Below are 23,210 nucleotides of genomic sequence, written 5' to 3' on the forward strand. Positions count from 1 at the left end.
CAAGATTCAACAACTGAGACATAAACTGAACAAGTTCCACAGACATGTGACTGCTGCATTAAGCTGCATTAAGTACTGCAGTGCATCTCCTCCTCATGGACTGCACCAGATTTGCCAGTTCTTGCTATGAGATGTTACCCCACTCTTCCACCAAGGCACCTGCAAGTTCCCGGACATTTCTCGGGGGAATGGCCCTAGCCCTCACCATCCGATCCAACAGGTCCCAGACATGCTCAATGGGATTGAGATCCAGGCTCTTCGCTGGCCATGGCAGAACACTGACATTCCTGTCTTGTAGGAAATCACGCACAGAAGGAGCAGTATGGCTGGTGGCATTGTTATGGTACCACTTGAGGGGGGAGGATGTCTTCCCTGTAATGCATAGCATTGAGACTGCCTGCAATGACAACAAGCTCAGTCCGATGATGCTGTGACACATCGCCCCAGACCATGACGGACCCTCCACCTCGATCCTGCTCCGGAGCACAGGTCTCGGTGTAACGCTCATTCCTTCGACGATAAAAGCGAATCAGACCATCACCCCCGGTTAGACAAAACCGCAACTCGTCATTGAAGAGCACTTTTTGCCAGTCCTTTCTGGTCCAGCGACGGTGGGTTTGTGCCCATAGGTGATGTTGTTGTGCCCAATGGCGATGTTGTTGTGATGTCTGGTGAGGACCTGCCTTACAACAGGCCTACAAGCCCTCAGTCCAGCCTCTCTCAGCCTATGGCGGACAGTCTGAGCACTGATGGAGTCCGTTCTGTCTCCCTGTAGCTCTATCTTAGGTGTCTCACAGTACGGACATTGCAATTTATTGTCCTGGCCACATCTGCAGTCCTCATGCCTCCTTGCAGCATGCCTAAAGCAAGTTCACGCAGATGAGCAGGGACCCTTGGCATCTTTCTTTTGGTCTTTTTCAGAGTCAGTAGAAGGGCCTCTTTAGTGTCCTAAGTTTTTAAAACTGTGACCTTAATTGCCTACCATCTGTAAACTGTTAGTGTTTTAAGGACCGTTCCACATTCATTGTTTATGGTTAATTGAACAAGCATGGGAAACAGTGTTTAAACCCTTTACAATAAAGATCTGTGAAGTTATTTAGATTTTTCGAATTATCTTTGAAAGACAGTCCTGAAAAAGAGACGTTTCTTTTTTTGCTGAGTTTACATCCAGGAGAGGGCAACGATGAGCGAGTAGTTTTGTCGTTCACAATGAAGCCTGCTGCTTGAAAAATGCATCCACTGGAAACTGATGCCAGTTCAAGGTCTAGTTTTAATTTACATTTGATTGAGTTTTCAACCATCTGAATTTAACATGAAATCAACATACATTTGAAGCATGTTATTGGATTTAGGCTAAACGTTGGGTGAAAAAAAGACACAAAAATTCCCACAATTCCTTAACATTGATGACTTTGCGAATTCAATTCGCTTTCCACGTTGATTCAACATCATCCCATTACATTTTTGGGTGAAATATAATATTTGTTGAAATACAGTTTATGCACAGTGGGATTTCTCTCTTCGCTCTGTCCTTTCTCCCCATTTCGCTACATTGTTCAATTACTCTCTCTCTCTCTCTCTCTCTCTCTCTCTCTCTCTCTCTCTCTCTCTCTCTCTCTCTCTCTCTCTCTCTCTCTCTCTCAATTCAATTCAAGGGCTTTATTGGCATGGGAAACATGTGTTAACATTGCCAAAGCAAGTGAGGTAGACAACATCTCTCTCTCTCTCTCTCTCTCTCTCTCTCTCATACACAAACACACTCACTCCTCTACATCCTCCTTTCCGCTCTCTCTCTCTCTCTCTCTCTCTCTCTCATACACAAACACTCACCCCTCTACATCATCCTTTCCGCGCTCTCTCTTGTACATCGCCAGCCTTGTTGCAGACTGTGTCCCGCGAAAACTGACACAGAACTGACGCATCCATGGAGCGCTCCGTCCTATCACAACATCCACTACGCACAGCAACACTTCCATGCGAAGTAATATAGAAGACATCGCAACCGACTCAAGATAGAATACCAACATCGTCTTTCACGCGTCGACAACCCACCTCTTCCATTGTGTAACTTTCCGAACACCTCTTCCTCCCCGCTTCCTTCGACTCCTCCGCGTTCCCTGTCCGGGTTCCCAGAAACTCTGTCCCCGTGAAAACGTCTCCATGGATGGGATAGCCTTTGGCATGATGCCCGGGACCGTCCGGGTGCGGAGTAAGCCGCTTCAAGGGAGGCTGAAACAGCGGAAGACCAAAGCTCAGCGGAAAAAGCGAAAGGAGTTGTTCGGTGGGCAGATGTTCTTCATGGGGGTGCTGCTCGCTCTTGTAAAAGGGCTCTCATGTTTGGTCGAGAAAGCAGGTGAGATGCTTGTTGTCAAAATGTCTTGTTGAACAGTTGCCTATTTGCGAGAGGTATGTTTTTTTTTTCAGTTTCACTATTTTGTGAGGCTCCTAAGAAGGGACATAAAGCTATTCTAGACTATGGTGTTCACTAATATCCATATAGGCTATGATGTTTTTGAGTGTGTTTCCTCTGTGGGTTTGCGCTTCATTACCTTAGTTTGACCTTTACGTTTTCATATAAATGATTGTTGTTATCTAGGCCTAAAGCAAGGATTGTCCATAAATGAGTTGCAACAAATCAAATCATATGTGTCACATGCTTTGTAAACAACAGATCTAGACTAACAGTGAAATGCATAATTATGGCCCTTCCCAACAATACAGAGTGAAAAATATTAATATAATAGAAAGATAATAACGCGAGGAATAAGTACACAATGAGTAACGATAACTTGGCTATATATACGGGGTACCAGTACTGAGCTGACGTGCAGTGGTAGGAGGTAATTGAGGTAGATATACATATGCTGTAGGTAGAGGTAAAGTGACTCGGCAACAGGATAAATAGGCTAATAAGCAGTTGCAGCAGCGCATGTGATGAGTCAAAAGACTGCAAGGGGGGTCAATGCAGAACACAGGAGGTCCAGGATCCAGTTACAGAGGGGGGTGTTTAGCCCCAGGCACTTTAATTGGCGAGGACTGGCTCGAGCAAAATGAGTGGGATGGTATCAAGTACATCAAACACATGGTTTCCACAGACCTGGCGCCCGGACAAATCAGTTAGGGAGGCGTTTGATTTCCATAGGCGGGCCTGTTTTTTTCACGGGACCTCCTATGTGTGCACATTTTTTAAATGGCTGGAATAGTAAATAAAGACCATAGTCTTCTCCTGAGTTTCAAGTTTGGGGAAGCTTACAATTTATCCTACCATTTCTACCAATCTGCGTGCCAGTTCTGATTACTTTTATATGCACATTTTCGTGGATCAGTTTCATTGAAATAATAAAGTTTCAGTTTCTCAAAATCATTGTCACGTGGTTAATCATAAAAATCTGAACATTAAAATTAAACGATGGTGAGAGCACTAGCCTCTGCCATATGGACACATTGATAGACTGTGATCCATTGGCGGCTAAAGAAATGAGGGCATAGAACTCAGAGATATCCTATAACCAATGCATCAGTAAGCCAATAACTTCATCGTCAACTAAGTAAAATACATAGGCCGCCCTAAAGCCTAGAAATTAAAACGGTAGAAAATATCCTGATGAAACTTCTGGTTCTTTCAATCACATTCATCTCTCTTGTCCGCCTGTCTGCCTCCCTTTCTATCCGTCTTGACTTTAACTATTGCTAGTGAAGTTCAATATTGTATCAAAGCATCACATGGTCCGGGCTGAAACTATTGCTAATAAACTTGCAACATTCTACCAACTAGCCTTTTCTGGGCCCTCAAGGTTTCCTGCTCTAGTTTGCTCAGGACAGAAAGCAGTTTTGTATGATGTTTCCACTTGGTATACTGTATGGGATCATCAGTTCATAATATTTTATTATTTCACACTGAGGCTTGGTGATTATCAAGGCCGGGAGTGTTGGAAAGATTGTTCAAATACTGAGGAACTATCATTCGCAATGGATGCTAAAAAACAGGGTTTGTTGACCTGTGTGAGGCGGGAAAAAAACATGTGGTGTATGTGGTGTGTTAAGACATTCAGAAACAAGACATTGCCAAATGGGCACTTTCCTACACACTGTATGCATGCATTCTGGAGAGAGACACACCCCTCCCCTTCTTCTTGATGCAATATTTTCAATTATACTCAAGACACGTTATCCTCACAAATATATTAGACGCTTTTCACTGACAGCCGCAGCTCAATCAGCTAGACCTATTGCCACGCACACTACCCAAATTACGGGCTTCCCAAACAATCTTGTGATTTGAAACAATCCACACCTATGAAAAAAGGCTTAACGTAATTTTCTGTAGTTAAAAATTACACTAAATGCACATCAGGTCGCCCTAGAAAAGTGTTATTTTTAATCACGTTCATGTTTATAGCATCTCATGTGAGCTGCACTGCAATTCAGTTTTCTGTATTGTATGCCGCTAAAGTGTAAAAGGCCCTTAGTTGACTCTAAAATGTTGTATTCTATACCGATTTGAAGAGAAACAAGTTATTAATCTATTTGATAAGATGAAATACTCTCTCAGGGGACCCTATTTAAAATTCTGGGGACCCCACTTGTGTCCTCGACCCCAAGTTTGGGAACCGCTGTACTACAAACCTCTCTCTGCTTGCTTCCTCTCTCTGTGTCTCCTTTGCATTGCAGCCTGCCTCACAATTGTCTGTCTCACACTACTCTCTGTAAATCACAATTATTTTGTTCTGAGAACTTATAGTAGCCTATCTTTTGTTATGATTTTAGCTGGCTTCTGATTGAAATATCAGCGACTATTTACCAGTTGTAGCCTACACTCATTCTCAGAGAGTCTGTTGACACAACAGGAGTCGAGGGAAGTTTTTAAAAAATGGCCTTATGTCCGTTATCATGCAAGGCCACCGTCAGCGTTGGTCTGGGCTGAGGTAGTTCATTTCGTGTCCCGGCCTGTTCCTTGGCCGGAGTTTGCCATCAGACAGAGTGGTGAATGAATGCTCTGCTAACAAAGAAAATCCAGGGGGAGTAGGCAAACAAAACGAGCATACCTGAATCATGATTCCACTTGTTCGCAGTGGAATCATGCTGGGAACGCAATAATAAGTGGGTGAATGATAATTAACGAAATAAAAAGATGACTAAACACTATTTAAAAAAGAATAAGGGGACTAAACTACATTTACGTGTATTTACATCCTGTTTACGCAGCTTGTTGGCCATTTAGCCTTTGTCAACCAGTTCAAAGCACGTAAATGCATCCAACTGGTATTTAAGACTTCACAACTGGTAAATTCCCAACTCCCAGTTGGTTACGAATATAGTTTTAGGTTTGTGTGGCACAAGAACTGCAGCTCAACATGTGCATTTAATAATCCCCTGGAGTTGGTAGCTGCGCGTCTGTTGCTCTGTCACCAAATTACTTAACCCTTGGTGCAATATGGGTCTATTGAAAGAGGAACTGAGCATAAGATGACCTTAGTATTTTCACCTGAACATAAACTGAAGAAAAGTGAAAAGAATGCACGTTCTTGCAAAGTCAAAAGATTTTCCAAGAGGGAAGTGGGATTCTGGTGACATCTTCCTTCATTATTCCCCTTACACACGGTCAAAGCAAGAAATATCATAAAACAATCAATCATTTTCACATAATGCTACTGACCAAATACAGAATTAAGTTTTATCTTATGGGAAAGCTGAATGTTTGTTGTGACTATATGTGTCAAAGAAAAAAGTCAATGACTGACATGACGATGGTAGTGATGGTGGAGAAAATCGATACAGTTGCATATTGCAATATTATTTTTGGACTTTATTACAGTGGATTCAGAAAGTATTCAGACCCCTTGACTTTTTACACGTTTTGTTACGTTACAGCGTTATTCTAAAATGGATTAAATAAAACACTTTCCTAATCAATCTAATGTATACACAATACCCCATAATGACGAAGCAAAAATTGTTTTTTAGAAATGTTTGCAAATATATAAAAAATAATACTAATATGAAATACCTTATTTACATAAGTATTCAAGACCCTATGCTATGAGACTCGAAATTGAGTTCAGGTCATCCTGTTTCCATTGTTCATCCTTGAGATGTTTCTACAACTTGATTGGAGTCCACCAGTGGTAAATTCAATTGATTGGACATGACTTGGAAAGGCACACACCTGTCTATATAAGGTCCCACAGTTGACAGTGCATGTCAAAGCAAGAAACAAGCCATGAGGTCAAAGGAATTGTCCTTGGAGCTCTGAGACAGGATTGTGTGGAGGCACAGATCTTGGGAAGGGTACCAAAAAATGTCTGCAGCATTAAAGGCCCCCAAGAACACAATGGCCTCCATCATTCTTAAATTAAAGGAGTTTGGAACCACCAAGACTAGAGCTGGCCGCCCAGCCAAACTGAGCAATCAGGAAATGGGAGAAGCTTCCAGAAGGACAACCATCTCTGCAGCACTCCACCAATCAGGCCTTTATGTTAGAATGGCCAGACGGAAGCCACTCCTCAGTAAAAGGCACATGACAGCCTGCTTTGAGTTTGCCAAAAGGCACCTAGAGGACTCTCAGACTATTAGAAACAAGACTATCTGGTCAGATGAATCCAACATTGAACTCTTTGACCTGAATGCCAAGTGTCACATCTGGAGGAGACCTGGCACCATCCCTACGATGAAGCATGGTGTTGGCAGCATCATGCTGTGGGGATGTTTTTCAGCGGCAAGGATTGGGAGACAAGTCAGGATCCAGGCAAAGAGGAACAGAGCAACGTACAGAGAGATCATTGATGAAAACCTGCTCCAGAGCACTCAGGACCTCAGACTGGGGCAAAGTTTCACCTTCCAACAGGACAATAAGCCTAAGCACACAGCCAAGACAATGCTGTAATAGATCTAATTGTGGAAAAAGTCAAGGGGTCTGAAACTGTATACAGAACATTTGTATAAAACATGTAGAAACTGTATTTATAATTATATTACTATATTTTAGGTTGACAATACTTATATTACACAATTGCCAATTTACCACATGCCTTACTTACATTTTTATGAATAAGTAAAATCAGGATTATATCTCTACTGCAGCATTTTCCCAAACTCAGTCCTGGGGACCCTAAGGGTCGTTTTGATTTTTGCCCTAGCAGTTCACAGCTGATTCAAATAATCAATGAGTGCGTTATTTTAATCAGATGTATGAACCCTGAGGTTGCAATGATTGAGAACACTGAAAAAACAGAGATTGTGACATATGTATGGAGGTAGAGTGGGAACGAACCTGCCCCTTTTCTGTTTTTCATTTTACCTCCCAATTTCATGGTATCTTGTCTCATCGCTACAGCTCCCTGTTTTTAATTTTACCTCCCAATTTCATGGTATCTTGTCTCATCGCTACAGCTCCCATCTGGAGAGATGATGCGTCCTCCGAAACACAACCCAACAGCTAGCACTGCCTTAGACCCCTTGCGCGACCCGGGACCTTTAGCTAGTTTCTTCAAAACAAGCCACACTGCTTCTTACCACAGCATGCATCCAACTTGGAAGCCAGCCACACCAATGTGTCAGAGGAAACTCCGTGCACCTAGCATCCTGGTGAGCATGCACTGCGCCTAGCCCACCACAGGAGTACACAATGAGATATCCCTACCGGCCAAACCCTCCCTAATCCAGACGACGCTAGGCCAATTGTGCAGCGCCCCATGCACCTCCTGGTCACAGCCTGCTGCGACAGAGCCTGGGCTCGAACCCAGAGTCTCTGGTGACACAGCTAGCACTGTGATCCAGTGCCTTAGACCCCTGCGCCACCCGGTATGCAGGTAGCCTCCACTTTAGCTAGTTTCTTCATCTCTCACTTCCTGTTTTACACACACTCTCTCAATTCAATTCAAAGGGGCTTTATTGGCATGGGAAACATGTTTACATTGGCAAAGCAAGTGAAATAAACTAGAAAACAAAACTGACAAGAAACATATTTCACAACATTAACAAAAAACTATTAGAAATGAACAGTAAAAATTGCACTCAAAGGTTTAAAAATTATTTTTAAAGATAAAAAAATACCTTTCAGGTGTTATATTATCATATATGTAAAGTGTTTCAACAATGTGCAAATATTTGTAGTACGAATATGGGAAGATAAATACACAGATACGTATTGGTGGTATTTACAATGTTGTCTCTCTCTCTCTCTCTCTGAGGCTGTCTTTAATTCAGCTTCATCTGGGTCAGCTGGTTTGAACAGAGAGCAGAGCTCTGCTCCAGTCTGACTGGGAGAACACAGATGCAAACAACATCTTCTTTCCTCCATCACTCACTCTGTCTCCATCTCTCTCAAACTTTATCTCTGTCCTTCGCATTCACTTTCTGTCACTCTCTTGCTTTTCTCCTTTCCTCTCCCTTTTAGATGATCTCTTCTTCTTCTTCTTTTCTTTATCTATCCCTCCCTAATGCTCTCTGTCTCACACTCTTCAACCTACAATGCAGAATCTACCTAATCAGTAAAGTGGAGTCTGTTATGTGATTGACAAGGCCCTGGAAAGGTAAACAGGGATTATTTACATCAAATCTCTTTGAGTGACAGTGACTTACGAAAGTATTCACCCCCTTTGGCATTTTTCCTATTTTGTTGCCTTATAACCTGGAATTAAAATAGATTTTGGGGGGGTTTGTATCATTTGATTTACGCAACATGCCCACTTTGAAGATGCAAAATATTTTTTATTGTGAAGCAAACAAGAAATAATAAGAAAAAAAAAACTGAAAACTTGAGCGTGCATAACTATTCACTCCCCAAAATTAATACTTTGTAGAGCCACCTTTTGCAGCAATTACAGCTACAAGTCTCTTGGGGTACATCTCTATAAGCTTGGCACATCTAGCCACTGGGATTTTTGCCCAGTCTTCAAGGCAAAACTGCTCCAGCTCCTTCAAGTTGGATGGCTTCCGCTGGTGTACAGCCATCTGTAAGTAATACGACAGATTCTCAAATGGATTGAGGTCTGGACATTGACTAGGCCATTCCAAGACATTTAAACGTTTCCTCCTAAAACCACTGGAGTGTTACATTAGCAGTATGCTTAGGGATATTGTCCTGCTGGAAGGTGAACCTCCGTCAAAGTCTCAAATCTCAAATCTCTGGAAGACTGAAACAAGTTTCCGTCAAGAATTTCCCTGTATTTAGCACCATCCATCATTCCTTCAATTCTGACCAGTTTCCCAGTCCCCCATAGCATGATGCAGCCACCACCAGGCTTCACTGTGGGGATGGTGTTCTCGGGGTGATGGAGGTGTTGGGATTGTGCCAGACATAGCGTTTTCCTTGATGGTCACAAAGCTCAATTTTAGTCTCATCTGACCAGAGTACATTCTTCCATATGTTTGGGGAGTCTCCCACATGCCTTTTGGCGTACACAAAATGTGTTTGCTTATTTTTTTCTTTAAGCAATGGCTTTTTTCTGGCCACACTTCCATAAAGCCCAGCTCTGTGGAGTGTACGGCTTAAAGCGGTCCTATGGACAGATACTCCAATCTCCACTGTGGAGCTTTACAGCTCCTTCAGTGTTATCTTTGGTCTCTTTTTTGCCTCTCTGATTAATGCCCTCCTTGCCTGGTCTATGAGTTTTGAGGTGCAGCCCGCTCTTGGCAGGTATTTTATGGTGCAATATTCTTTACATTTTTTAATAATGGATTTAATGTTGCACTGTGGGATGTTCAAAGTTTAGAATATTTTTTATAACCCAACCCTGATTTGTACTTCTCCGCAACTTTGTCCTTGACCTGTTAGGAGAGCTCCTTGGTCTTCATGGAGCCGCTTGCTTGGTGGTGCCCCTTGCTTAGTGGTGTTGCAGACTCTGGGCCCTTTCAGAACAGATGTATGTATACGCAGATCATGTGACACTTAGATTGCACACAGGTGGACTTTATTAACTAATTATGTGACTTCTGAAGGTAATTGGTTGCACCAGATCTTATTTAGGGGTGTCATAGCAAAGTGGGTGAATATATATATATATATTTGAACGCACCACTTTTCCGTTTTCGTTGAAACACATTCTTTTTTCCATTTCACTTCATCAATTTGGACTATTTTGTGTATGTCCATTACATGAAATACAAATAAAAATCTATTTAAATTACAGGTAATGCAACAAAATGGGAAAAACGTCAAGGGGGATGAATCATTTTGCACGGCACTGTGCCTACCTGGTGGGGTTTGTTGAACAGGAGAGAATGACAGACTGGGGTAAAGTTGCCCCCTAGAGACGCTGATCTAAAATTTTGCATTTTCTCCATTCCATAATGGTTAAGGTTTAGGACTGGGGAATGTAAGCTAATTTTAGAGAGAGCCCTCTACTGTCACATTTGAATCAACTCTCCCAGTGCAGCTAGAGGTTCCCACCACCATGCTTTATATACTGATATAACAACCAGTGATAAAAACAACACCTTTATCTCCTCCACCTTCTGTAGCTCAGTTGGTAGAGCATGGCGCTTGTAACGCCAGGGTAGTGGGTTCGATTCCCGGGACCACCCATACGTAGAATGTATGCACACATGACTGTAAGTCGCTTTGGATAAAAGCGTCTGCTAAATGGCATATATTATTATTATTATATTATAAGAGAGCAGCCTTTTCCGTATACACACACATGCATGCCCACACACATACTGTACATACACACACACACTATCTCTCTTCTATCAAATAGATATTATACACATACCCCCATCCCAAAAACAACAAACCATAATAATTGACTATTCTCTTTGAAACATGGTAGAGGGAAGGATGTGGGCTTGGGTAAGGACAGACCTTGTAAGTGTGCTGTATCTGCCTTTCTGTCAGACAAAAGCTGGCACTCTGATACAGTATAACCTCCCGCCCACTAACAAAGACAGCGGCTAGCAAGAATAGCTGTAGAAACATCTCAAATTAGCAATTTACTTTAGCGTTAACTTCTTTTAGGTATTTTCTAAACAGCTTTTCACCTCTTTGTTTCTCCAGTTGTCAGGTCGACCACCCACCATTTACACACTCATTTGTGGTGCCCAAATTCAAGAATGAAAGTTGATTATTGTTGCTAGGCTACCAGTTACAGTGCGTTTAGCTTGCGGTTTGCGCACGCCTTTATCCAGATGGAATACAAAATTATAGCTTCTGTCTGAAAGAATGATATAGATGTAATATTTGTCAAATTATTGAGCCTGTCCTCAAAACTCAAATAAGCATCAGAAATTGTCCTTATTTAAATATCAAAATACATATCAAGATCCTGATTTGGACTTCAGTCAAGAGCATATGCATTGTATGTGCTGCGGAAATATACTGTGTAGGCCTACTGTCAGTAAGTGTCATCATATAGAGAAAAAAAGATGTTCACATGGAATCTCAGGATAGCTTATGAGTCTATATCTGGCAATACCATGTATGATATCTGGAAGGAATCCAAAAATGATTTGTGCATGAAAGAATAATATGGATTTCATATTTTCAAATTATTGAGCATGTGCTGTCCTTATTTTCAGCATATCAAGATCCGGATATGGACCTCAGCCAAGAGAAGCATATGAATATAGCTTCATATCTGGAATGGGCTGAGAAAACACAGATGTGATGTATACAGTCAAATTTCTTAGGATATTGAATGAGTCCATATCTGGCCATAGGAAATGTCCATCCATGTGTGATATGCGGAGTAATTCCAATATCAAATCAAATTTATTTATATAGCCCTTCGTACATCAGCTGATATCTCAAAGCAAAGTGCTGTACAGAAACCCAGCCTAAAACCCCAAACAGCAAGCAATGCAGGTGTAGAAGCATGGTGGCTAGGAAAAACTCCCTAGGAAGGCCAAAACCTAGGAAGAAACCTAGAGAGGAACCAGGCTATGTGGGGTGGTCAGTTCTCTTACATTTACATTTAAGTCATTTAGCAGACGCTCTTATCCAGAGCGACTTACAAATTGGTGCATTCACCTTATGACATCCAGTGGAACAGCCACTTGACAATAGTGCATCTAAATCTTTTAAGGGGGGTGAGAAGGATTACTTTATCCTATCCTAGGTATTCCTTAAAGAATTCTTCTGGCTGTGCCGGGTGGAGATTATAACAGAACATGGCCAAGATGTTCAAATGTTCATAAATGACCAGCATGGTCAAATAATAATAATCACAGGCAGAACAGTTGAAACTGGAGCAGCAGCACGGCCAGGTGGACTGGGGACAGCAAGGAGTCATCATGTCAAGTAGTCCTGAGGCATGATCCTAGGGCTCAGGTCCTCCGAGAGAGAAAAAGAAAGTGAGAAAGAGAGAATTAGAGAGAGCATACTTAAATTCACACAGGACACCGAATAGGACAGGAGAAGCACTCTAGATATAACAAACTGACCCTAGCCCCCCGACACATAAACTATTGCAGTATAAATACTGGAGGCTGAGACAGGAGGGGTCAGGAGACACTGTGGCCCCATCCGATGACACCCCCGGACAGGGCCAAACAGGAAGGATATAACCCCACCCACTTTGCCAAAGCACAGCCCCCACACCACTAGAGGGATATCTTCAACCACCAACTTACCATCCTGAGACAAGGCCGAGTGTAGCCCACAAAGATCTTCGCCACGGCACAACCCAAGGGTGGGCGCCAACCCAGACAGGAAGATCACATCAGTGACTCAACCCACTCAAGTGACGCACCCCTCCTAGGGACGGTATGAAAGAGCCCTTGTAAGCCAGTGATTCAGCCCCTGTAATAGGGTTAGAGGCAGAGAATCCCAGTGGAAAGAGGGGAACTGGCCAGGCAGAGACAGTAAGGGCGGTTCGTTGCTCCAGAGCATTTCCATTCACCTTCACACTCCTGGGCCAGACTACACTCAATCATATGACCCACTGAAGAGATGAGTCTTCAGTAAAGACTTAAATGTTGAGACCGAGTCTGTGTTTCTCACAGACTCGGTCTCTATAGGAGAAAGCTCTATAGGAGAATGCCCTGCCTCCAGCTGTTTGCTTAGAAATTCTAGGGACAATTAGGAGGCCTGCGTCTTGTGACCGTAGCGTACGTGTAGGTATGTACGGCAGGAACAAATCAGAGAGATAGGTAGGAGCAAGCCCATGTAATGCTTTGTAGGTTAGCAGTAAAACCTTGAAATCAGCCCTTGCCTTGACAGGAAGCACACAGTAGTCTAACCTAGAAGTGACAAAAGCATGGATACATTTTTCTGCATCATTTTTGGACAGAAAGTTTCTGATTTTTGCAATGTTACGTAGATGGAAAAAAGCTGTCCTTGAAAAAGTCTTGATATGTTCTTCAAATGAGAGATCAGGGTCCAGAGTAACGCCGAGGTCCTTCACAGTTTTATTTGAGACGACTGTACAACCATTAAGATTCATTGTCAGATTCAACAGAAGATCTCTTTGTTTCTAGCATTTCTGTTTTGTCCGAGTTTAAAAGTAGAAAGTTTGCAGCCATCCACTTTCTCATGTCTGAAACACATGCTTCTGGCGAGGGCAATTTTGGGGCTTCACCATGTTTCATCGAAATGTACAACTGTGTGTCATCCGCATAGCAGTGAAAGTTAACATTATGTCTAGAAGACACATCTGGATTCAGAATTTGTCAGGAAATGGTGCATATCCACAAAACTCAAAATTTACAAAGGAAATGCTCTGTATTCTCTAGAATATCAAAAATCTGTCATGTAAAGATATCCCCTGATATGGACCCTTTTTTCCCAGTGTATGGTCTCACTGCGATTTATAAAAGCCAGGGTCAGAGTAACTTTGCTAATCGCTATGGAGCACAGCACAGTTAATAGTAGCTACGACATCCACTCTCCTCCTCACTCTTCTGCAACAGAATTGAATGATCAAAGATGAATATAGCGTTAGGCGGTAATACTGAAGTTTTACCGGTAAAAGCTAGAGGCTAGCTAACCTACTCATTGGACCGGTAACTATTAGCAACTGTGGATAATTGGTTCCAAAGTTGTTTCAAGCATCAGAGTACCTGTAACTATGCAGGCTAGCTACCATTCAGATGTTTTTCTGATTATCTGAAGAGTAAAGGTTAGGTAGTTATTGTAGCTAATGTACTAAATATTTTGCTAGCTTGTTAGCTAGCTAGCTAGCTACCCGGCTAGCTAACTAAACAACAGCTGGAACAACCTATCTGTAATGTTTACAAGTATCCCCGCTAGTTAGCTTCTAGACGACCAATATAGCTTTTTGTTTTGGACTCTAGCTAGAATATAGATCAATACTTTTATAGCAATATAGCTAGCTACTACAATAGCCCAAATCTTTACACATTGTTTTGTTTGACATTGCTTGGCAGTATTTTGTATCACATTGGCCAGCAAGCACATTCCCTTTGACAGCTAGGTTTATTACTGTAGCGACTCACCTTGACGTTTTGGAGACACTGAGCTATATATTAACTTCCTTCATATGGATTTACTTCACTGCATAGTTAACTATGCTAGCTTTAGCTAGCGAGCAAGCCAAACGTGTATACTTAGCGGGCAACTGCTACTTACTAGCTAGCTAGCTACACTCTTGCAGTAGCGCCGCCGTGCACAATGTTTCTTCGGAAACAATGAAGTGTTCCAGTTGTGTTGACATTTCACGTATTCACTTAACCCACTCATCAGAATAATATAGCTATTTTCTTTCTCCCTGTTTCACTGGCATCAGCCCTTCCAACATCTCCCAACAGTCTAAATGCATTGCAGACCACAGCCACAGTAGCAACAGATTGTAATGAGCCCACATCTGTTCTCTAACATGTTTGTAGAGAACAGCCCTATAACTGACACCTAAGTCAGAAAAAGTTACACGTCATTGACATGGATTTCCAAAGTTTCCACTTCACATGCACAAGTACAGTGAAATGCCCTTCTTAAAAATTCAAAATGCAATAATCATTAACAATGTATTACTAAAAAAAAACATAAGAAATAAGAAAAGGAAATATGAAGTACACAAAAAAGTAAGAATGCTATATACAGGAAATATTTTTAAAAGTCAGTTCCAATCCCATATTTACATGTGCAGGGATACTGGAGTGATGGAGGTGGATACGTATAGGGGTACGGGGACTAGGCAACAGAATATAAGATAAACAGAGTAGCAGCAGCTTGTATGTATAACGCCCGGGGTGTAGTGGGTGAGAAGTCAGGTGCAGGAAGCAGAGATTTCAGGGTAGTGCTATATCGTTTAATGCACAAAAACCGGTGAACATACACCAACCCCACGGAACACAGGGCGCACACCAAAAACAAATTCCCTAAACACGGGGGACTTAAACAGTCCAGCAAACCCAAGAACATGGGAAAACCGAGACACACCAAACAATCCCGCACAACCACGGGCCTGCTGGTAAATAAAGCCCGACCAATCAGCCTAAAATGAACACAGGTGAAACCAATAAACAGAAAGGGGGAAAGGCCGGTGACGACGACCGCCGAGCGCCACCCGAACAGGAAGGGGAGCCACCTTCGGTAGGAGTCGTGACAGTATGTGAGTGGGTGTGTAGAGTGATTGATTTATTTAGAATTCAAGACACACTTAACCAGCATGGCAACCACAGCCTTCTGCAGCGATATGCTATCCCATCTGGTTTGCGCTTAGTGGGACTATCATTTGTTTGTCAATGGGACAATGACCTAAAACATACTTCCAGGCTGTGTAAGCGCTATTTAACCAAGAAGGAGGGTGATGGAGTGCTGCATTACATTTACATTTAAGTCATTTAGCAGACGCTCTTATCCAGAGCGACTTACAAATTGGTGCATTCGCCTTATGACATCCAGTGGAACAGCCACTTTACAATAGTGCATCTAAATCTTTTAAGGGGGGTGAGAAGGATTACTTTATCCTATCCTAGGTATTCCTTAAAGAGGTGGGGTTTCAGGTGTCTCCGGAAGGTGGTTATTGACTCCGCTGTCCTGGCGTCGTGAGGGAGTTTGTTCCACCATTGGGGGGCCAGAGCAGCGAACAGTTTTGACTGGGCTGAGCGGGAACTGTACTTCCTCAGTGGTAGGGAGGCGAGCAGGCCAGAGGTGGATGAACGCAGTGCTCTTGTTTGGGTGTAGGGCCTGATCAGAGCCTGGAGGTACTGAGGTGCCGTTCCCCTCACAGCTCTGTAGGCAAGCACCATGGTCTTGTAGCGGATGCGAGCTTCAACTGGAAGCCAGTGGAGAGAGCGGAGGAGCGGGGTGACGTGAGAGAACTTGGGAAGGTTGAACACCAGACGGGCTGCGGCGTTCTGGATGAGTTGTAGGGGTTTAATGGCACAGGCAGGGAGCCCAGCCAACAGCGAGTTGCAGTAATCCAGACGGGAGATGACAAGTGCCTGGATTAGGACCTGCGCCGCTTCCTGTGTGAGGCAGGGTCGTACTCTGCGGATGTTGTAGAGCATGAACCTACAGGAACGGGCCACCGCCTTGATGTTAGTTGAGAACGACAGGGTGTTGTCCAGGATCACGCCAAGGTTCTTAGCGCTCTGGGAGGAGGACACAATGGAGTTGTCAACCGTGATGGCGAGATCATGGAACGGGCAGTCCTTCCCGGGAGGAAGAGCAGCTCCGTCTTGCCGAGTTTCAGCTTGAGGTGGTGATCCGTCATCCACACTGATATGTCTGCCAGACATGCAGAGATGCGATTCGCCACCTGGTCATCAGAAGGGGGAAAGGAGAAGATTAATTGTGTGTCGTCTGCATAGCAATGATAGGAGAGACCATGTGAGGTTATGACAGAGCCAAGTGACTTGGTGTATAGCGAGAATAGGAGAGGGCCTAGAACAGAGCCCTGGGGGACACCAGTGGTGAGAGCGCGTGGTGAGGAGACAGATTCTCGCCACGCCACCTGGTAGGAGCGACCTGTCAGGTAGGACGCAATCCAAGCGTGGGCCGCGCCGGAGATGCCCAACTCGGAGAGGGTGGAGAGGAGGATCTGATGGTTCACAGTATCGAAGGCAGCCGATAGGTCTAGAAGGATGAGAGCAGAGGAGAGAGAGTTAGCTTTAGCAGTGCGGAGCGCCTCCGTGATACAGAGAAGAGCAGTCTCAGTTGAATGACTAGTCTTGAAACCTGACTGATTTGGATCAAGAAGGTCATTCTGAGAGAGATAGCGGGAGAGCTGGCCAAGGATGGCACGTTCAAGAGTTTTGGAGAGAAAAGAAAGAAGGGATACTGGTCTGTAGTTGTTGACATCGGAGGGATCGAGTGTAGGTTTTTTCAGAAGGGGTGCAACTCTCGCTCTCTTGAAGACGGAAGGGACGTAGCCAGCGGTCAGGGATGAGTTGATGAGCGAGGTGAGGTAAGGGAGAAGGTCTCCGGAAATGGTCTGGAGAAGAGAGGAGGGGATAGGGTCAAGCGGGCAGGTTGTTGGGCGGCCGGCCGTCACAAGACGCGAGATTTCATCTGGAGAGAGAGGGAGAAAGAGGTCAGAGCACAGGGTAGGGCAGTGTGAGCAGAACCAGCGGTGTCGTTTGACTTAGCAAACGAGGATCGGATGTCGTCGACCTTCTTTTCAAAATGGTTGACGAAGTCATCTGCAGAGAGGGAGGAGGGGGGGGGGAGGATTCAGGAGGGAGGAGAAGGTGACAAAGAGCTTCCTAGGGTTAGAGGCAGATGCTTGGAATTTAGAGTGGTAGAAAGTGGCTTTAGCAGCAGAGACAGAGGTGGAAAATGTAGAGAGGAGGGAGTGAAAGGATGCCAGGTCCGCAGGGAGGCGAGTTTTCCTCCATTTCCGCTCGGCTGCCCGGAGCCCTGTTCTGTGAGCTCGCAATGAGTCGTCGAGCCACGGAGCGGGAGGGGAGGACCGAGCCGGCCTGGAGGATAGGGGACATAGAGAGTCAAAGGATGCAGAAAGGGAGGAGAGGAGGGTTGAGGAGGCAGAATCAGGAGATAGGTTGGAGAAGGTTTGAGCAGAGGGAAGAGATGATAGGATGGAAGAGGAGAGAGTAGCGGGGTGCATCAGATGACCTGGCCTCCATGTGTTATTTCAAAGTTTTGATGTCTTCACTATTTTTCTACAATGTAGAAAATAGTAAAAATAAAGAAAAAACAATGAGTAGTTGTGACCAAACTTTTTACTGGTACTGTACATTTACAATGGCTTGCAAAAGTATTCATCCCCTGTTACAGCTGTCGTCGGATGAAGAAGGAGACCAAGGTGCAGCGTGGTAAGTATTCATGATAAATGTAATACTCCAAACACTCTAACAAAATAACAAAGAGTGAAAACCGAAACAGTCCTATCAGGTGCAGACACTAAACAGAAAATAACTACCCACAAAACCCAACCGAAAAAGGACAACTTATATATGATCCCCAATCAGAGACAACGATAGACAGCTGCCTCTGATTGGGAACCACACCAACATAGAAATAAAGAAACTAGAATGCCCACCCTAGTCACACCCTGGCCTAACCAAGATAGAGAATAAAAGCCTCTCTATGGCTAGGGCGTGACAGTACCCCCACCTCCCCAAAGGTGCAAAACCTGACTCCAAAGGGGAGGGTCCGGGTGGGCATCTCTTCACGGCGGCGGCTCTGGACCCCGCTCCGCCTAAAGACCCCTCCGCTTTGGGGGGCGGCCCTAGTGCATGGACCTTCACTGGTGGAACCGGGCCGCAGATCATTGCTGGTGGAACCGGGCCGCAGATCATCGCCGGAGAATCCAGACCAATCGATCATCGCCAGAGGCTCCGGGCCATGGATCATCCCTGGAGGCTTCGTGCCATGGATCATCACTGGAGGCTTCGTGCCATGGATCATCACAGTTTCATCATAGCGCGTGATGGTTTTTGTGACTGCACTTGAAGAATCTTTGAAAGTTCTTGACATGTTCCATATTGACTGACCTTCATGTCTTAATGTAATAATGGATTGTTGTTTCTCTTTGCTTATTTGAGCTGTTCTTGCAATAATATGGACTTGGTCTTTTACCAAATAGGGCTATATTCTGTATACAAACCCTTCCTTGTCACAACAAAACTGATTGGCTCAAATGCTTTAAGAAGGAAGGCACTCTGTTAATTATTAATTGAAATGCATTCCAAGTGACTACCTCCTGAAGCCGGTTGAGAGAATGCCAAGAGTGTGCAAAGCTGTCATCAAGGCAAAGGGTAGCTACATTGAAGAATCTCACACATGAAATAACATTGGATTTCTTTAACACTTTTTTGGTTATTATATAAATCCATGTGTTATTTCAGAGTTTTGATTTCTTCACTATTATTCTATAATGTAGAAAATAGTCAAAATAAAGAATTACCCTGCCATAAGTAGGTGTGTCCAAACTTTTGACTGGTACTGTTTTTGCATATTATGATGGACTGAGTGTTTGTGTGTTGGAGTGACAGTTGGAGTGTGCATAGAGACAGTGCAAAGATTGAAATAAAAGGTCAATGAAGATATGTGTAGCTATTTATCAGTCATATTGCTTGAGGATAGAAGCTGTTCAAGAGCCTGTTGGTGTCAGATTTGATTCACCTGTACCTCTTGCCGTGCGGCAGCAGTGAAAGTAGTCTATGGCTTGGGTGGTTGGAGTCTTTGACGATTTTCTGGGCCTTCTTTTCACACTGCCTGATATAGAGGTCCTGGATGGCAGGGAACTCACCCCCAGTGATGTACTGGGCTGTCCACACAACCCTCTGTAGTGCCATGCGATCGAGGGCAGTGCTATTTCCATACCAAGCAGTGATACAGCCAGTCAATATGCTATCAATGGTACAGCTGTTGAACCTTTTGAGGATTTGAGGGCCCATGTCAAACTTTTTCAACCTCATGAGGGGGAAGATACACTTCTTCATGGCTGTGCATGTGTGTTTGGAACATTTAAGTCTTTAATGATTTGGAGACAGAGGAACTTGAAGTTTCCTGTAGTCCACAATCAGCTCCGTGGTCAGCTCCTTGACCTTGCTGACGTTGAGGGAGAGGGAGAGGTTGTTGCTCCGGCACCACACTGCCAGGTCACTGACCTCCTGCTTGGAGGCTGACTCACCTTTGTGTCGTCAGTGAATGGTGTTGGAGTCGTGCGTGGCCACACAGTTGTGGGTGAACAGGGAGTACAGAAGGGGACTAAGCACACACCCTGTGGGGCTCATGTGTTAAGGGTCAGCGTAGGTGATGTTGCCTACCATCACCACTTGGGGTCAGCCCGCCAGGAAGTCCAGGATCCAGTTACAGAGGGAGGTGTTCAGACCCAGAGTCCTATGCTTGGTGACGAGCTTGGAGGGGACAATGGTGTTGAACACTCAATGAAAAACATTCTCACATAGGTATTCCTCTTATCTAGGTAGGGCAGGGCAGTGTGGAGAGTAATTCAGATGGCGTCGTCTTTGGATCTGTTGGAGCAGTATGCAAATTGGAGTGGGTTTAGGGTAGCTGGGATGGTGGAGTTAATGTTTGCCATAACCAGCCTCTCAAAGGACTTAATTATTACAGAAGTGAGTGCAACAGGGTGGTAGTCATTGTGGTACGAAGCCTTAGATTTCCTAGAAACAGGAATGATTGTGGTCATCTGAGAAAAGAAATTTAGACTGACACAAGGAGAGATTGAAAATTATTGTGAGCTGTTCTGCGCATGCTCTGAGAACGCGCCTGGAATACTGTCGGGGCCCACAGCTTTGCAGGTGTTGGTCTGAGCGAGATCACCAAATCCTCTGGGTCGGTGACGGGCCTCACACCCGGCTCGATGTTGTTGTTGTCAAAGCGTGCATAAAATGCATTGAATACGTTTGGTAGAGAGGCATCGTTGGCAAATCATGGTTAGGTCTTCCTTTGTCATCCGTAATGGACTGTATCCCGTGCCACATGCGGCGGGCATCGGCGCTTCTGTAATATGATTCCACCTTATTCCTATATTGTCCTTTTTCTCGTTTGATGACTCTGCAGAGGGCATAGCGGGCCTTCTTGTACGTATTCCTGTCTTTGGCCGTAGCATCAGGGTTTTCTACGATAGCTCTGTGTGCGGTAGCCCTGTTTTTCAGTTTAGCACCAACATTGGTGTTAATCCGGGGCTTTTGATTGGGGAAGCATCGAACCCTCACCAACGTCTCCGATGCATTTTCTAATGAAGCCGGTGATGGAGGTGGTTAGCTCGGCAATGTTGTCGGCGGAGTCTCTGAACATATTCCTACTAGCAAAGCAGTCCTTTAGCATAACCTCTGATTATGGTGACCATTTGTCAACAGAGCGAATCGCGGGTACTTCCTGTTTAAGTTTCTGCTTGTAAACAGGGAGCAGGAGTAAGAAGTCATGATCTGATTTGCCGAAAGGCGGACGAGGGAGGGCCTTGTATGCTTGCTTGTGGGTAGAATAGCAGTGGTCTAGGACTTTATCACCCCTAGTGGCGTTGGAGGTGTTGATGGAAGTTGGGCATCACGTGTCTTAGTGACGCCGAATCACGATAATAGCTGAAAACTCCCTCGGGAGGTAGAAGGGTAGGCATTTGACCATCAGGTATTCCAAGACGGGTGGACAGTAAGTCGACACTTCCACCACGCTGGAATTAGCACACCAGTTGGAGTTGACGATGAGGCAAACACCTCCCCCAATCCATTTCCCTGACTCAACTGTCCTGTCTGCCCGGTGAATGAAGAATCCATCGAGTTGGATAGCCGTGGGGGTATATTGTCCAAGAACCATGTTTCTGAAAAGCAAAGAATATTGCAGTTCTGAGAATCCCGTTGGTAATCCGCAATTGGAGGTCATCCATTTTATTTTCAAGGGATTGTACATTAGCCAGTTGAATGGAGGGAATCAGTGTTCTTATACAGCAGGCATGTATAGGTCTAAAAATGGCATAAAATGGCCACTTTTATCATGATTTGTAAGATTAAAAAGGCATGTCAAACATCCTTCCTCCCAATGAAGTTTCTATGTGAGAATTGCCAGAACAAACTGAGATACCTAAAATATTTTCGCCCACTCACATACACACACACACGCACACGCACACACACACACACACACACACACACACACACACACACACACACACACACACACACACACACACACACACATGCACACACACACACACACACACACACACGCACACATGCACCCACGCTCTTTTATATATCTCTTAAGCATACATGTCCACCCTCTCTGATTATGTCCAGTCAGCTCCAATGTCATTATTATAAGAAACCTGTTGATTCTATGGAAGTTCCCAGATTATTACTAATTTGGTCCCTGATATGGATAATGAATACTAATGGGAGTTGGTTTGTAAGAGTGCGTGTGGGAAAACTGTGTTGGTTTCTTTGCTTGCAAACAGCAATGGACTCTGTTTGGTTGAAGTCAGGGAATTGGACTGATTTGAAGTGGGAGTAACATTTTTGTAAATATTAGATAATATTAGCTATAGAGAAGAGCATTCATTTCTGTCACTGTGCAAGCACACACACACACACACACGCATGCACACACAGACACACACAGTCTGTTGAATCTATTCATGTTCTGCAGTACAGTATTAGCTCTGGCTGTGATTAAACACTGAACTATTCTGCTCCCAGCTCCCCAAATACACCGTGCCTAATTCATCAACCCCACCCAGATTTAGACTTTACATGTATTCTGGGAACCCATAGGACCTGGAAAAGAATAGAGGGAGGACAGGAGGACAGGAGGAGAAATGGATAGGAGGTGGGGGATAGTGTTCTGTAGCTGAAGGCTTACAGTGCATTTGTAAAGTATTCAGACCCCTTGACTTTTTAAATATTTTGTTACATTACAGCCTTATTCTACAATTGATAAAACATATTTTTCTCATCAATCTACACACAATTCCCCATAATGACAAAGCAAAAACACGTTTTTAGATATTTTTTACAAATAAAAAACAGAAATACCTTATTTACATAAGTATTCGAACCCTTTGCTAAGGGACTTGAAATGGAGTTCAGGGGAATCCTGTTTCCTTTGATCATCCTGGAGATGTTTCTACAACTTAATTGGAGTCCACCTGTGATAAATTCAGTTGATTGAACATTATTTGGAAAGGAACACACCTGTTGACAGTGCATGTCAGAGCAAGAAACAAGCCATGAGGTCAAAGGAATTGTCCGTAAAGCTCCGAGACAGGATTGTGTCGAGGCTCAGATCTGGAGAAAACATTTCTGCAGCATTGAAGGTTCCCAAGAACACAGTGGCCTTCATCATTCTTAAATGGAAGACGTTTGAAACCCCCAAGACTATTCCT

At 44.0% G+C, this 23,210-nt stretch overlaps 1 protein-coding gene across 1 annotated transcript in view; it reads left to right on the top strand.

Annotated features, from left to right (window-relative positions):
• The first annotated feature begins 1,820 nt into the window (after positions 1-1,820).
• Positions 1,821-23,210, top strand: part of LOC118400281 (sodium/potassium/calcium exchanger 3-like) — a 156,271-nt gene continuing 134,881 nt past the window's right edge. The window contains exon 1 of the mRNA XM_035796970.2: positions 1,821-2,353. Within this exon, the coding sequence (XP_035652863.1) occupies positions 2,161-2,353 (193 nt within the window). The 5' untranslated portion in view covers positions 1,821-2,160. The remainder of the gene's footprint in view (positions 2,354-23,210) is intronic.

The sequence above is a fragment of the Oncorhynchus keta genome, chromosome 2 (assembly GCF_023373465.1).
Source record: "Oncorhynchus keta strain PuntledgeMale-10-30-2019 chromosome 2, Oket_V2, whole genome shotgun sequence".
Lineage (NCBI taxonomy): Eukaryota > Metazoa > Chordata > Actinopteri > Salmoniformes > Salmonidae > Oncorhynchus > Oncorhynchus keta.